Consider the following 17,190-nt stretch of genomic DNA (forward strand, 5'->3'; position numbering starts at 1 on the left):
TATGTAAAAAATGTACCATAGTAGCAATATAAAATATAACATGTGATATTTACATATCATATATAAGGTATATAATATTTACTGATATATTTGTATATAATGTATACAATATATAACAAATCACAATTACCATGTACAATATTACAGTATATGTAACAGCTGCAGCAAAAAAAAGGGCAGCATAAAATGGAGAGTAGATCCAGCAGAAAATATACATTATAAACAAAGACGGGTAGCTAACTTAAAAGCGATCAGGTAATAGATGTAATCTATTGCTGTATGGCGAGTGATTATACAGTTGGATGGAGTGCGGAATGAAGGAGTTCTTAAATCGAACACTGTGGGAACGAAACTGAAGGAGCCTGTTGGAGTATGAACTCCGCTGTCCTTCCTGATGGAGTGGATGGGCAGGATTGTTCATGACGGCGAGCAGTTTGTCCAGTGTCCTCCTACTGACGCGAACGCCACCAACTGCGTGCAAATAGTTTGGCCGGCTTTCCTGATCAGTTTGTCAATCCGGTTTAAGTCCCTTTTGCTGGCGCTGCTCCCCCAACAATCCACTGCAAAGTATAGGGCACTGGCCACAACAGACGGAGATCTTTTTTCAAACAGCTATCTTCACACAATAAAGGACATAAGCTTCTTCAGAAAAAAAGAGTCTGCTCATGCCCTTCTTATATGCAGCTTTGCTCTTGTCCTTCCAGTCCAGTCGGCTGTTCAAGTGGACTCCCAGGTACTTGTACTGCCACATCCCAGCCATGGATTTTGATGGGCTCCACAGTGGTCATATTCTTCTTGAAGTCGATGACCAGCTCCTTGGTCTTGTCCAATGTTTATGTTATACTAATCAATTGTTTTATATTGTTGCATTAAGGTATAAAAACATTTTTCTTTGAATACAATATTTTCTCTGCGTTATCATAGACATAATCAACTAATTAGAGTCAAATAAACAAAATGATTGATTATCGATATCAGTATTTGCGGTTCTCTCCCTGTATTTACCTGGTATTAGATCGATACCAAAATTCCCAGTATCGCCCACACTTGCCTTCACACATTACAGCCTTCAAATTAAAGTTCAAACGCAAGGACACATTTTCGGCCTTCAAAATAAAAGCCCAAGACTACAAGTCAATGTATTTAGTGTGTGTATAATAGTATTATTTAGAATAGAAATGCATCAGATGTTTATTATAATATAGATTGATTTATTGCTTGTTGAAAAATACATTGGGAAGAGGACCTTTGAAAATGATTGCACATTTTCCAAAATTGTTCAGCCCTATTTTTTTATACATTCTATACAAAAATGTTGTACCAGTTTTTGAGTCCTACTCCAGTCATTGTATTTATACAGCTTCATCCCCATGTTCATCATAGTCAGACCCTTTGAGGCTTTTATTATAGCGTCCGTTGTTTGAACTTGGTTGGTGTAACAGTGAGTCAATGTCTTCCAGGAGTGAGTGGGAGAGGCGACGGGGCCGTAATGGCCGCTCCGGGCGTGGGGGCCCGCCTCGACTCACAATGGAGTCCTCCATGATGGCAGTCAATGGGCCCACGCAACAGCAGATCAATCCCTTCACCGAGCTGCCCTACACACCCCGTTACTACGAAATCCTGAAGAAGCGTCAAGGTCTCGCTGTGTGGGAGTACCGAGAGAAGTTCACTGACATCCTCCTGCATCACCAGTGTTGTGTCCTGTTGGGGGAGACCGGTTCTGGAAAGACCACACAGGTAGAGAAGCCAGAATGATAATTCAGTCAACTTTTTAATTTCCATTTTTTTGTCCGTCAGGTCCCGCAGTGGTGCGTGGACATTTTGCCCGGAACGGTGGTGGCTTGCACCCAGCCCAGGAGGGTGGCAGTCATGAGTGTGGCCCAGAGGGTGGCTGACGAGATGGACGTGACGCTCGGCCAGGAGGTGGGCTACTCCATACGCTTTGAAGACTGCAGTTCTGGCAAGACGGTTCTCAAGTGAGATCATGCGCCTAGAGGTCTGGGTTCCTCTTTAGACTGACCTCAATCAAAGCTTTTTTGCCATGCACTCACAGGTACTTGACTGACGGAATGTTGCTACGGGAGGCCATGAACGACCCACGACTGGAGCGCTACGGTGTAGTCATCCTGGATGAGGCCCACGAGCGCACACTAGCAACAGACATCCTCATGGGGGTTCTCAAGCAGGTGGTCCGTTGGAGATATGACCTCAAGGTAACCTGATTGTTAAGTTCTCGTCTTCAATCACGCGTGATAACTTTATACTGTGCTCTCTTGTAGTAGTTGTGATTTTCTTGGTATCTCACATTGAACAATGTAAGCACATTCTAGCAAGTCAAATACATTGGGTGTTAAACCTACTTGGTCAATAAATCAGATTCTGATTGCATGACAGTTGGCAGATTTGATTGATTTCTTTGATACAGCAGTCAACTCAAAGTCCACATTTTCAAAACAGTTAGCTTACAGGACTGAGCAGTGGCACTCAAAAATACCACATTTTGTTTGGGGATATGTCAATTGATCGGCTACCGATCAGTATCAGCCGATTTTCTTTTCAACATTGACGATTAATGCTTTTTTAATGCGGATCACAAAGCCTTCTGACTAATATTGTATTTATTTTGCCAGGACTGGTCTGTCCCGGTCGTGTCCTGTGTTGTTTTTGTTGTTATTCTTCTTAGTTTAGTGTATATTTATGTTGCCAGCGCTCCTAGTTCTCCTTTGTTTATGTTCTTGTTGTTAGAAGCGTTTGTCACCTGTTTGTCGATTAGTGTCTCCACCTGTCGTCGCCACTAATCACTCCTCTTTATATGTCCATCTCACCCTGCAAGTCGTTGCGTGATTTTTATCTTTTATGGGATTGGTAGACTGGCCGTGCCAGCAACTTGAGGGTTCCAGGTTCGATCCCCTGCTTCCGCCATCCTAGTCACTGCCGTTGTTTCCTTGGGCAAGACACTTTACCCACCTGCTCCCAGTGCCACCCACACTGGCTTAAATGTAACTTAGATATTGGGTTTCACTATGTAAAGCGCTTTGAGTCACTAGAGAAAAAGTGCTATATAAATATAATTCACTTCACTTCACTTATCCGCTACACACGACAGTTGCATTTTCCTTTTTTTTTCTCCACACTTGAAGTTTTCTTGCTGTTCAACTGTTTGTGTGTAGGTTTTGTGCAACGCTTTAAGTCCATGCCATGCTACGCTAGCATCTAAGTTTTTGTATTTTTGCTTTGTGAAACAAATTAAAAGCACCTTACCTGCCCGCTGCTTCTGACACCGCCTGTCCCTCTGCACCCTGAGAACGACACCATCGCTCCAATACGACCCAAACGCAACAATTTTAGTCCAATGGCTGACAAGCTAGCAGGTAATTATGTATCTCTCTATACACAGTGTAGAGAGTCAATTCCCAATTCAATAATAATCACTTCCTTTAACTCCAATAAACCTCATTTTGTTATATCTTAAGTATCATTATAAAGAATTAGGATTATGTTAAACATTATAAACACAGAGTGCAAAGAGTGGTAGGCATGCTAATAGCTAAGCTAACGGTTAAGCTACCTATAAACAGCCACTAAAAGGGACAAGCGGTAGAAAAGGATAGATGGGTGTACCTTGTGGGTGTGCCATGGGTTTTGACTTTGGATTATTTTAAGTCTTATTATTTATTTTTATTAAGAACATCCAATGTCTATTACCCTTCCAGGTAGGGGTGGACGATTATGGCAAACATTATAATAACGATTGCTTTGATTGATATTGCAATCACGATTAATAACACAAGTGAGGGAATTTTGTGAGTGAATTATATTTATATAACGCTTTTCTCTAGTGACTCAAAGCACATTTACTTAGTGGAACCCAATATCTAAATTACATTTAAACCAGTGTGGGTGGCACTGGAATCAGGTGGGTAAAGTGTCTTGCCCAAGGACACAACGGCAGTGACTAGGATGGCGGAAGCAGGGATCGAACCTGGTACCCTCAAGTTGCTGGCACGGCTGCTCTACCAACCAAGCTATACCGAAAGTATTCATTAAGTGTAAAACGTGAATATTTATTGTACCACTAAAACTCAACTTTAATTCAAAAGAATAACATATATAAAATAGTAACAAATAAACATCAAGTAAAATATTATAATAATAACAACAATGAATTAAAAATAAGGATAGCAATATAATAAAACAATAAAACTCAGTTTTTCTGTTAGATTTTTTTTTAAATCCATTTTTTACCTTTGTACTCTTATTTTTGCCACCATAGAATGTGTGCTTTTTTTTGTCCATCCACCCATCCATTCTCTACCATTTGTCCCTCTCTGGGGTGCTGGAGCCTATACCAGCTGCATTCAGGCAGAAGGCAGCATACAAGTTTCCACCTTGTTAGATCAAATTTAATAAAATGCAGAAATCCTAGCTTTTATTTGTGCAATAAATCTTTGGACAATTTTAACCAATTTTTATAATCGAAGTATAACATCGTTTATAAATGAATCAACAAGTGCTACTTGTATTTATGTTAGGTACTTTTTTGAAACCTTTATTTTGTAAGCGCCGTCAGATCGGATGTTGCTCATAGCGCTGTCATTGTGAGGGGTGGAAAGGTGCTGCTGTTCAGAGCTTGATGAGTACGGAGACATTTTGTGGCTGTGTAAAAAAATTATGACTGTTGTCCTGTTTGTACATTGATTTTCCATCGATGATGTCGTTCACAACAACAAATGTTCCTTCTCCTCACAATGACAGCATTTCACTCACGATGATTATGTAGGCTGTCTTTTTTACTTGGCTCCACATCGACAGCGTCTTCTCCCTGTCATCGTTGTCGCACCGGTAGTTTTTAGTGCTTCCATAGCGAGTCTACTGACAGATATTGGACTGGACTCTCGCGGCTGTGTTGGATCCACTATGGACTGAACTTTCACAGTATCATCTCGCGGCTGTGTTGGATCCACTATGGATCGAACTTTCACAGTATCATGTTAGACCCGCTCGACATCTATTGCTTTCGGTCCCCTAGTGGGGGGGGGCTTACCCACATATCTGGTCCTCTCCAAGGTTCTCATAGTCATCTTTGTCACCGACGTCCCACTGGGTGTGAGTTCTCCTTGCCCTTATGTGGGCTCTACCGAGGATGTCGTAGTGGTTTGTGTTGTGGTTTGTGCAGCCCTCTGAGACACTAGTGATTTAGGGCTATATAAATAAACATTGATTGATTGATATAAGTTAGAACTGTAGGCTACTTTATATTAAAAATAGCAGCAGTGGAGGATGAATACCCCACAAAAGGAGTATAGAGAAAAACAAGGAGCCTATTGGCTACGGTGTGGAAAGCAATCGCTGACAAGCCCATATTTCCGAACTTATCGGAATCTTCATACACATCAGCAGGTACCAATAGGTAAGAAAAGTTGGTTTTGCATGATATTGCGAAACAAACAATCACCAGGTAATACACTAGGTGCCATTTTGAGGTCCTTCCATAATAATACCCACGATATTAATACGCCTGACCACGTTAGCCGTAGTGAGCCGACAATCCATCAAGTAAAATGTCGTACTATAACATTTTGACAGATTTTTGAGTGTCGTGTGTTATGTTCTCTATCCTCGATGGAAGATCAAAGTTTTGGGCTCGCTTTATTGAACGTGTTAACTTGCAAGCCACACTTCTTTTGTGTGTGACTGCCGTCCACTGGTCATACTTGCCACTATACCTTGTACCAAAGAAAACTGCTTCGAGGTTAATAAGCAAAACAATAATAAATCCATACTGTATATTATAAGGCTCGCTATCAAATTTTTGACAAAATGAAAATATTTGAACTGCGCCTTATAGTACGAAAAATACGGTACATCAATTGTCATTATTCAGATGGATATTTGTTGACAGTGGAAGTTATTGGGAATAATGCTCAGCTGCCTTTCCCCTTCCATCTCCTTCAACCCTATCGCCTTGCCGAATTCGGAAGTTTAATTTGCCTTGATTAAGAGCAATTACGATGTCCCGCCGAGCGTAAAGCGGAGAGAGAGAGAGAGATCATGTTTGAGATTGAAAATGTGGCGACGCGCTTCCCATCAAAATCCTAATGCACTCTATCTAATGGCTCGAGAGGGAACAGTGTGTACTCGAAATGGGGGGCCAAGGACTGTCATAGCCTGGTATAGGTCACTGGCTTTGTAGTGGAATGCCAGGTTGTTCAGCATAGACCGGCACTGTTCTATCCAAAGTATTTTTGGGGCCACATATAGAAAGATGAGGACCCTAAATCCCGGACGTATTCCTTTACTTTATTATTTTTTGTATATACATTAGATATTCGCCAAGGTTATGTTATCAGAACCAGAAGACCACTTGTAAGCAGGGAGGAAATGGGTCACATTTTTATAGTCTTTGGTATGACTCGGCCGGGGTTTGAACTCACAACCTACCGATCTCTGGCCACTAGGCCACTGAGACCCCCTCAGTCCATGACAGAGGTGTCACACATTCAACTAGTTTTGAGTCTATGTATCATCCCAAAAGTTATGAAAATTTTTTATGAAGGTTAAGAAGTTACTTTATGCCGGCACAGCGGTGGAGATCGTAAGCAGCCCCAAGTTCCTGGAGGTACAGATAACTGATGATATGACCTGGTCCTTACAACCGGCGCTCTTGTAAAAAGAGCAGCGCATGTACTTTTTGCGTCGGATGAAAAGAGCACAGCTCCCTCCCCCCCATTCTCCCCACATTCTCCAGAGGCACTATAGAAAGCCTACTGACCAACAGCATCTCTGTCTGGACTGGAGCCTGCAGTGCCTCAGACTGGAAGTCTCTGCAGAAAGTGGTGAGGACGGCGGAAAAGATTATCAGGACTCCTCTTCCTCCTATTCAGGAGATCGCAAAAAGACGCTGCCTGACCAGGGCTCAGAAAATCTGCAGAGACTCATCCCGCCCCCACTAAGCACTGTTTTCACTGCTGGACTCTAGAAAGAGGTTCCGCAGCCTCCGGGTTCTGTAACAGCTTCTTCGCTCAGGCCGTAAGACTTTTGAAAGCATAAAAATGATCCCCTCAATTCTTCCCAAAAATGGATTAACTCGCTGGAATATAAAGGCAATATAACAGAAATCCAAAAACGTGGATGCATATGTAAAAGTGTTATATATTTATCTGTACGGTAATCTAGTTATTTATATCTGCACCTTATTGCTCTTTTATCCTGCACTACAACGAGCTACTGCAACAAAATGTCATTCTTATCTGTACTGTAAAGTTCAAATTTGAATGACAATAAAAGGAAGTGTCTTTCTCTCTCTTTAATGAATGATAACAAACAGTAGTGTTTCCCACTGACCTGCTATCAGTAGATGGTGTCATTGTTTAATTTGCACAATTAGTTGGCCATGACCCACAAGTGTTTTCATGTTACAAAAAGGGTCCAATAAGATCAAAAAAATGTTGCTCGTCACTTTTTTTGAAAGAGACAATTAAAAGTATCTGAAAAGATTTAAGGTTCCCGAGTTTTTACGGGTGGCATTAGGTGATCCTCTGTCCTCTGTTGTTGTGGCTTGTGCAGCCCTTTGAGACACTTGTGATTAGGGCTACATAAATTCACTATGATTGATTGATTGATTATGAAGCTCCAGCACCAAAACAACACTACACACACACAATCAAGATAGTTCATGCCACATTTAGGGCCTTATCGACGGTTGGCTAATCTTAAGAACTCTTCAACACTGCATGACCGCCAGGTGGCTGCAGTATCCTTGAACATGTTGAAGCATCTGCTCCAATGAAAGTGACAGTAATCACCAAGCAGTGTAGTGGTTTTATTATTCAGATGAAAGGTTGCTATAATGCTGTGGCTGGAAGACCAGAGTCAGCACTTCTTCTGCAACTTCTTCTGCCTCTTTTACTCCCTCATTCCAATAAGCTTCAGTAACAAATATCTCTTTTTTATCACTGTTTTCTTTTAACTCTTGCATTCTTCATTCTAATTACTCTATGTTGTGTCCTTCATATGTAATGTGTACAGTGTGAGTGACTTAAGTGTTCATTACGTATAAGATCCAACTGACACTAAAGCTCAAATCAGTCAAAAATCGGGTCCTGTTCATAAGCCGAGGACCACCTATATTGTCAATTCACCAAGTGTCCAAGACACATGCAGCATTGAAATTCCCTTTCTCTCTGCAGGGCGATTTACACTAATTAAAAAAAAACTCTAAAGAAGCATTTTTTAAAATGTTTAAAAAAATGTGTCAGGTGCATAGGGACTGACGGTGTTGTCGTAACATCTAGCTGTTGGAGGGCTGTAGCTGATACCGTGTTCCCGTCAATGTGTAAACGAAACATTCTTTCCGAGAGAGAAGGGGGTCTACCCGCCATCATAGTACCTTGGAGGGCTGTCTTCGACTGAGAGTTTTCATTGTCAAATCTGATTCGTTAGATATTGCCCGGAGTTGACAATCAGTGTCCAATTTCTGGCGGGTCCCATTTGGTCCGACAGCGGTGCTTTGAGCAGTGGCATGGCGAGCTCCGTTGGTGCGTCCTGACGAGCCCTGTATGAAAGTTACTTAGTGTCTCTATTACGAAAGGGCACATGCACCTGGGGATAGGTTGATTGGCAACACTAAAGTGGTCCCTAGTGTGTGAATGTGAGTGTGAATGTTGTCTGTCCATCTGTGTTGGCCCTGCGATGAAGTAGCGACTTGTCCAGGGTGTACGCTGCCTTCCGCCTGAATGCAGATGACCCAGAAAGGGACAAGCGGTAGAAAGGTATGGATGGATGGGGTTTTTTGACACTGATATAATGTAACTGAATTTTTTGCATTTGAATTTTGGGAACTGAATTTTCTTTTTCATCAAATTTTCCTGACAATTTTCAATAAAAAAAAAAAAAAAAAGTGTTTTAAAATTCTGTGTATGATGCACATTGTAAAAAAATTTGGAGTAAAAAAAAAACCGTTCCTGCTTCAATAAGCAAGACTCACTTTCGGTAAATTAAGACTGAAGTAATCGATCCTGTCTCAGAATCAGCCAATGAGGTGTCAAGTTTGAAGTCATCTCACACAAGGCTTGCAAAACAGCATAAAAAAAAAGCAGTTAACTGGGCTTCCTTGGCATAATACACAATTAACATTTCAAAGCAGCCCGTTGGATGTTTCCAAACTGTAGAAAAAATTCCAATGGTTAGAATCTGCACTCGAGTAACATACGATACGAATCTCTTAGGCTTCATACAGATGAGACACAAACAGAGTGGGGCAGAGTGGACGCGGCTTGTTTACAGTGCAAGTGTCAGACGCAGGCAGATTTCTATAGCAACGTTCTACAGAACAGTGATGATACATCAAATATGTGGATGAATTTTACCCTTGGCGTTTGTGATTCGCCGTGTTTGCTGCAACTTTATTGTTCTTGCTCGATTATAAAAGAAGTCGATCAAGGAGTTGGTGTGCAGTAGAGGAGCTACGTTCATATATTCTCAATATTCAGTGTTTTATTGTTAATAGTAACTATTGTAAATCCCACATTCTGAAATGTTATGTACATTCTGACTGTCGTATTATTCAGTAAAAAAAAATATATAGATGATTCTGTTTTTGATATGGTCTTTTTAGTTTTTTACTGAAAATACAGAATTTTTCGACACTGAATTTTTCAGCACAGCATTTTTTTTACATTGAATTTGTATGCACTGAATTTTTATCCAAGTTTTCCTACACATAATTTTTAAACACTGAATTTGTATACACTTTATTGTTTTCCATGAAATTGGCAGCATAATTGAAATAGTCCACAAAATTCAAATGCAAAAAATTCAGTTACATATGTTCAGTGTAAAAAAGGTTTCATAATATTGACACAAATTAACCTCCACAACCCTGCTCCCCCATCTCCGCACATCCTCTCAACACATTCCTCTTTCACCTCGGAGAGTTCAACGTCTTTTGATTCGACTGTGAGGTTAATTGTTGAATAAAACTTTTTCGACTCGAAATGTAGACCATTTTTAGACACCTTTACTAATATCTAATACTAATATTATAGGGGCGGTATGGCGTAGTGGGTAGAGCAGTTGTGCCAGAAACCTGAGGGTTGCAGGATCGCTCCCCACCTCTTGACATCCAAATTGAACACTTGACACTTCACCCTTGCTGCTCACACTGGTGAATGAATGATGAATGAATGATAGGTGGTGGTCGGAGGGGCCGTAGGTGCAAACTGGCAGCCACGCTTCCGTCAGTCCTACCCCAGGGCAGCTGGGGCTACACATGTGGCTTACCACCACCAATTGTGAATGAATGATGGCTTCCCACTTCTCTGTGCGCTCTTTGAGTATATAATGATAGAAAAGTGTGATATCAAAGTGTATCCATTATCATCATTATTAATATTAGTATATAAATATGTTAATAATAATACAAATAATAATAATGGCGGTGGTAAGCCAAACATGTGGCTGACCACCACCAAATGTGAATGAATGATGGTTTCCCACTTCTCTGTGAGTGCTTTGAGTGTCTAATAATAGAAAAGTGCGATATAAAATCTAATCCATTATTATTATTATTAACATATTAATGTATTTTTCGGACTATAAATCGCGTTTTTTTTCATAGTTTGGCCGGGGGTGCGACTTATACTCAGGAGTGACTTTTGTGTGATATTATTAACACATTACCGTAAAATATCAAATAGTATTATTTAGTTCATTCACGTAAGAGACTATACGTATAAGATTTCATCGGATTTAGCGATTAGGAGTGACAGATTGTTTGGTAAACTTCTAGCATTTTCTGTATGTTATTGTTCTTTGAATGACTTTTACTATAATATGTTACGTTAACATACCAGGCACGTTCTTAGTTGGTTATTTATGCGTCATATAATGTACACTTATTCAGCCTGTTGTTCACTATTCTTTATTTATTTTAAATTGCCTTTCAAATGTCTATTCTGGGTGTTGGGTTTTATCAAATAAATTTCCCCCAAAAATGTGACTTATACTCCAGTGCGACTTATATACCGGTACGTTTTTTTCTTTCTTTGTTATGCATTTTCGGCAGGTGCAATTTATACTCCGAAAAATATGGTAAAATACTAATAATGTAGCTTACCACCACCAGGTGTGAATTAATGATGGGTTCCTACTTCTCTGTGAGCGCTTTGAGTATCTAATAATAGAAAAGCGTGATATAAAATCTAATCCATTATTATTATTATTATTATTATCATTATTATTATTATTACTGTGTAATGTTTTATATTTCCAATGAAATACATTAAAATGTTAGTGTTGTTTACTTGAATCCTATTACCATCATAGTGCAGCCTACACGTATCTCTTATGTTTGACTGCCATCTACTGGTCACACTTATCATTACACCATGTATCAAATAAAATAGTTTCAAGGTCAGTAAGCAAAACCAGAATTATTCCATACATTAGGCGCATCGAGGCGCACTATCGAGTCGCACTATCGAGTTTTGAGGGGGAAAAAAATAATTTTAAGTGCGCCTTATAGTCTGGAAAATATGGTCATTTCGAAATAGCTTCGGTCTACTTACCTTAGCGAGATGTCCGAAAAAGCAGCTGCACACGGATCTTCAAGGTGGTTGTTTTTTTACTGCAGGGTTCAGAACGTATCTTGTCTACCGCGGCAAATGTGAAGTGGTTCCATATGGGTTCTCTTCTGTTCTGTTTCTTTCTGGTGTATAAGACACATTCTGTTGATGTATGTAACAATACAGTCTTGTTTTCCATGTGCTAAGGCAAATCTATAAATCCATGGTTTTCCCAGTGAAAAATCAAACATGATGCCTTACAAAGAGAGTAGCTCTCTCCCACATGCAACTGTGATTGGATAACTTGCCCCACCCGCCCAAATTTAAATATGATTGAAATTTAGTCTCTGTCAACATTTTTGTCTTGTTTTATTGTGTTGACTAAATTGTCAATTTCCCTATTGTTTGGGTCAACGTGCAATGTATGCATTTGTTTTAATTCGTTATCGTCCTATTTTAGTCAGAGGCAAAAAGGGCCTTGACGATAACAAAGATGAACATTTTTAGTCAACAAAATTAACACTAAATGACAAGCTGCACGCACGGTCCCTTAATAGCAGGGCTATTTAACTCCATAATGAAGAGGGCCACAGTTTCAAGAGCCCGAGGGCTCAGGGGATAAACACTCGCAATGTGGAGGTTTCGTCAAAGTACCTCCGCAGGTTATATTTCTTTGAGACTGCATTTACTTAATTGCCACCCATCCATTTTCTACCCCGTGTCCCTTGAGGGGTAACAAGGGGTGCTGGAGCTTATCTCAGCTGCATTCGGGCGGACTACACACTGGACAAACTACAAATAGTTACCGTAATTTTCGGACTTTAAGTCGCAGTTTTTTCAATAGTTTGGCCGAGGGTGCGACTTATACTCAGGAGCGACTTATGTGTGAAACTATTAACACATTACCGTAAAATATCAAATATTATTATTTAGCTCATTCACGTAAGAGACTAAACGTATAAGATTTCATGGGATTTAGCGATTAGGAGTGACAGATTGTTTGGTAAACGTATAGCATGTTCTATATGTTATAGTTATTTGAATGACTCTTACCATAATATGTTACGTTAACATACCAGGCACCTTCTCAGTTGGTTATTTATGAGTCATATAACGTACACTTATTCAGCCTGTTGTTCACTATTCTTTATTTATTTTAAATTGCCTTGCAAATGTCTATTCTTGGTGTTGGGTTTTGTCAAATAAATTTCCCCCAAAAATGCGATTTATACTCCAGTGCGACTTATATGTTTTTTCCTTCTTTAGTATGCATTTTCAGCAGGTGCGATTTATACTCCGGTGCGATTTATAATCCGAAAAATACGGTACACATATAAAACTTACAAAACATTCACACACCAAACATTAGCATTCTCGCCCTCTACTGGTCCAATGTAGCACTACATGTTATAAACAAGGCTTGATCATTACTCACGGACAAAAAACAACACAATCACAAATTCAAAATACATCACGAAGATGGCAATTTCAATACAAAACAAAATAAATGCATTTTTGAACAAATTATGTCTACTATTTGGCCAAGTTTCGTAATGCTTACACGCTGGGATTTCTGCTACTGCTCAGTGGCGTTGTGGTTAGTGTCCGCTCTGGTAGGCCGTGAGTTCAAACCCTGGCCGAGTCATACCAAAGACTATAAAAACGGAACCCATTACCTCCCTGCTTGGCACTCAGCATCAAGGGTTGGAATTGGGGCTTAAATCACCAAAATGATTCCCGGGCACGGCCACTGCTGCTGCTCACTTCTCCCCTCACCTCCCAGGGGGTGATCAAGGGTGATGGGTCAAATGCAGGGAATAATTTCACCTAGTGTGTGTGCGACAATCATTGGTGCTTTAACTTTTAATATTGTTGCTGCTTGTCTGGATCAATGTGTCCGTCGCTTAAAAGGTCTGCCAGGAAACAATGACTCAAGCACTTGCTCAGGGTAGAACATTCACACTTTGTTGTCCAGTCCTTTTTAAAAGTCAGGTATTTTTCAATTTATTTAGATTTTTTTGCAGTGTCAAGTGGGTAGTCTTTTTCTACTCACCCCACTGCTGCTTCATTGTGACACATATGCCTCGCTATTGCCCCCTGCTGGTGGCCGGAGTACTGCATACATGATCAACCCTGGTTTGAATGGTTTCATCAAGCCTGTTTGGGTGCTGTTCGGCGGGCCAAATGAAAAGCTTTGGCAGGCCGGATAAAGAATTAGGCCTGCTTTATTGTGTATTTACGAGGGAGTGCCAAATTTGATTGTTGGGGTTGAAATGTATCCGTGGCACACCGCCATAAAGGAATATATAGGAAACACTGGATAATAATGACGATAATGATGAAAAAATCTGCTGTGTAGTATGAGGATTAGAGATGTCCAATAATATTGGACTGCCAATATTATCGTCCGATAAATGCTTTTAAAGGTAATATCGGAAATTATCGGTATCTGTTTCAAAAAGTAAAATTCATGACTTTTCAAAACGCCGCTGTCTGAAGTGTTACACAGATGTAAGGAGAAGTTTGGAGCACCATAAATCACATAATATCTACGGCTTTTCACACACTCAAGTGAATGCAAGGCATACGTGATCAGCAGCCATACAGGTCACACTGAGGATAGCCGTACAAACAACTTTAACACTGTTACAAATATGCGCCACACTGTGAACCCACACCAAATGAGAATGACAGGGAGAGCATGTCCCAAATTCCAAGCTACTGTTTTGAGGCATGTTAAAGAAAATTATTCACTTTGTGACTTCAATAATAAATATGGACGTGCCATGTTGGCATTTTTTTCCATAACTTGATTTGATTTATTTTGGAAAAACTTGTTAGATAGTTTAATGCAAAGAGCGGGGCATCACAACAAAATTAGGCATAATAATGTGTTAATTCCACGACTGTATATATCGTTATCGGTTGATATCGGAATCGGTAATCAAGAGTTGGACAACATCGGATTTTGGAAAACAAGCCATTATCGGACATCTCTAATGAATATGAAAAAAACATTTACAGTTAGGGCTGTGTAAAATAATCAATTTGATTAATTCCGGATCAATATTTAAATTTGTTAATAACAATATGGATTCACAAAGCATAATATGGATTACTATTATTGTTCTAATGTCATTCACAGGCCGGAATCGGCCACCGTTTCAAACACAGTGGTCCTGGTGCACAAAATGTGTCTTTTTTTGTCCCATATGGAAACATACAGCAGCAACATTCCTTGATATCCTGCTGCAGGTTATTGTCATGAGTGCCACCTTGGATGCTGGCAAGTTCCAGCAGTACTTTGACAGCTGTCCTCTGCTCACCATTCCTGGACGCACACACCCAGTGGAGGTCTTTTACACGGCCGAACCGAAAAAGGACTACCTGGATGCAGCCGTTCGCACTGTGATCCAGATCCACGTTTTGGAGAAAGTGGAAGGGGACATCCTGCTGTTCCTCACTGGACAAGAGGTAAGACCATGTGTTAGCATTTGCCATTCGAATTAATGGGAATTGATCTTTTTCTGTGTCAGACATATCCCATCATTTGTTTTTTTGTTGTCATATTTTAGCATACTCTATTTACCATATGTGGAACTTCTTCACATTTAGTAAAACTTAAAATACATGGTTATGATTATGACTTACACTATATTGCCAAAAGTATTTGGCCACCTGCCTTGAACTTGAAGTGCCATCCCCGTCCCAATCCATAGGGTTCAATATGATGTGGGTCCCCCTTTTGCAGCGGTTACAGCTTCAAATCTTCTGGGAAGACTTTTCACAAAGTTGCGGAGTGTGTTTATAGGAATTTTACACAATTCTTCCAAAAGCGCATTGGTGAGGTCACACACTGATGTTGGTTGAGAAGGCCTGGCTCTCAGGCTCCGTTCTAATTCATCCCAAAGGTGTTCTATCGGGTTCAGGTCAGGACTCTCTGCAGACCAGTCAAGTTTACCATGTTTTCATGGACCTTGCTTTGTGCACTGGTGCACAGTCATGTTGGAAGAGGAAGGGGCCCGCTCCAAACTGTCCTCACAAGGTTGGGAGCATGGAATTGTCCAAAATGTTTTGATATCCTGGACCATTCAAAGTGTTTTTTATTGGAACAAAGCGGCCAAGCCCAACTCCTGAAAAACAACCCCACACCATAATTCCTCCTCCATCAAATTTCACACTCTGCACAATGCAGTCCGAAATGTAGCGTTCTCCTGGCAATCTCTAAACCCAGATTCCTCCATCAGATTGCCAGATCGAAAAGCGTGATTCATCACTCCAGACAAGGCGTCTCCACTGCTCTAGAGTCCAGTGGCGACATGCTTTTCACCACTGCATCCGACGCTTTGCATTGGACTAAGTGATGTATGGCTTAGATAGAGCTGCATTGCCATGGAAACCCATTCCATGAAGCTCTCTGCATGCTGTATGTGGGCTAATTGGAAGGTCACATGAAGTTTGGAGCTCTGTAGCAACTGACTGTGCAGAAAGTCTTTGCACTTTGCACTTTTTGTAGTTTAGTTTTGTCTTTATTTAAAGGGACAATGCACAAAAACATTACGTTCAAAGACAGATATGTTCTGTACCAGATTATAGCTAAATAGCTCATTTCCATCTGCAGTCCCTGGCAACCTAAATTCAAGAGATACAAACATCATCATGCAATAAAATCATTACAATAAAATCATACCATATCACATAATCAAATTAAAAAAAGTCATAAAATGCCCTCTCATGGACACATACTTAATATACAATACAACCACATCTCATTTACATCATCAGACAGAGACTATACATGCTCTTGTTCACATCTGTCATCGTTTGTAAAACAACAAAACCAACCATGATTTTAACACACACACCTCACAATTTACAACAAAAATGCTGTCATGGATAATTATAATACACATTAATTTGATCTGTCAAACACAGTGCCCACCTTAGTGACCGTGTGTGCAGCTTTGATTGCTCCAAAGCCACTTTTTAACTTCAATTGTAAATGTAAAGTAATCTGTTAAACTTTTCAAGTTTGTTGTAAGGTTGTTCCATTCCTTTATGGCATTATATGAAAAGGCTGATTGTGCAAAAGTTGTTTTAAATCTGGGTATGCTACACTGCCCCCTGGTGGAGGCTCGCGTGTTTCTGGTTGACACAGCAGATGTAAACTGGACAAAGTGCTTAAGTGGCGCTGTTGCGGCGTTATTTAGGATTCGATGGGCTATTTGTATTGATGCTAATATTTGAATATTAGCTAAATTTAACAATCTATCTTTTTTGGAAAACTAAGCAGTGATGGTGGTGTTGTGGTTTTCGGTCAAAAATTTTGAGCGATAGTTTGTGCAAAGTTTCCAATGGCCTCAGCGTCATATTGCTTGCCTGTGACCAACATGTTATACAATAATAAAAACGAGACATAATCATTGCATTAAAGTAAGTTTGAGTTGCCTCCAGTGTTAACGAATTCCTGATACATTTGAACGTTTTTATGTTGTATTTAAGACTCTGGCACATCTATTTGATATGTTTTTTAAAGCCAAGTGTTGGGTCTAAAATGACAACCAGGTAACGATATTCACTAACATTTTATATTATCTCCTTATTAACCCTTATATTTGGAAAGGAT

General features: G+C 40.1%; 1 protein-coding gene across 6 annotated transcripts in view; it reads left to right on the forward strand.

The window, feature by feature from the left end:
- LOC133560706 (ATP-dependent RNA helicase DHX15-like) overlaps positions 1-17,190 on the forward strand; it is a 77,838-nt gene that overhangs the window by 4,137 nt on the left and 56,511 nt on the right. For all 6 annotated transcript variants that reach the window (XM_061913532.1, XM_061913534.1, XM_061913533.1 and 3 more), the window contains 4 exons: positions 1,461-1,737; positions 1,798-1,976; positions 2,054-2,213; positions 14,820-15,038. In XM_061913532.1, coding sequence (XP_061769516.1) covers positions 1,461-1,737; positions 1,798-1,976; positions 2,054-2,213; positions 14,820-15,038 — 835 coding nt within the window. The remainder of the gene's footprint in view (positions 1-1,460; positions 1,738-1,797; positions 1,977-2,053; positions 2,214-14,819; positions 15,039-17,190) is intronic.

This window comes from Nerophis ophidion, linkage group LG10 (assembly GCF_033978795.1).
Source record: "Nerophis ophidion isolate RoL-2023_Sa linkage group LG10, RoL_Noph_v1.0, whole genome shotgun sequence".
In the NCBI taxonomy this organism is placed as follows: domain Eukaryota; kingdom Metazoa; phylum Chordata; class Actinopteri; order Syngnathiformes; family Syngnathidae; genus Nerophis; species Nerophis ophidion.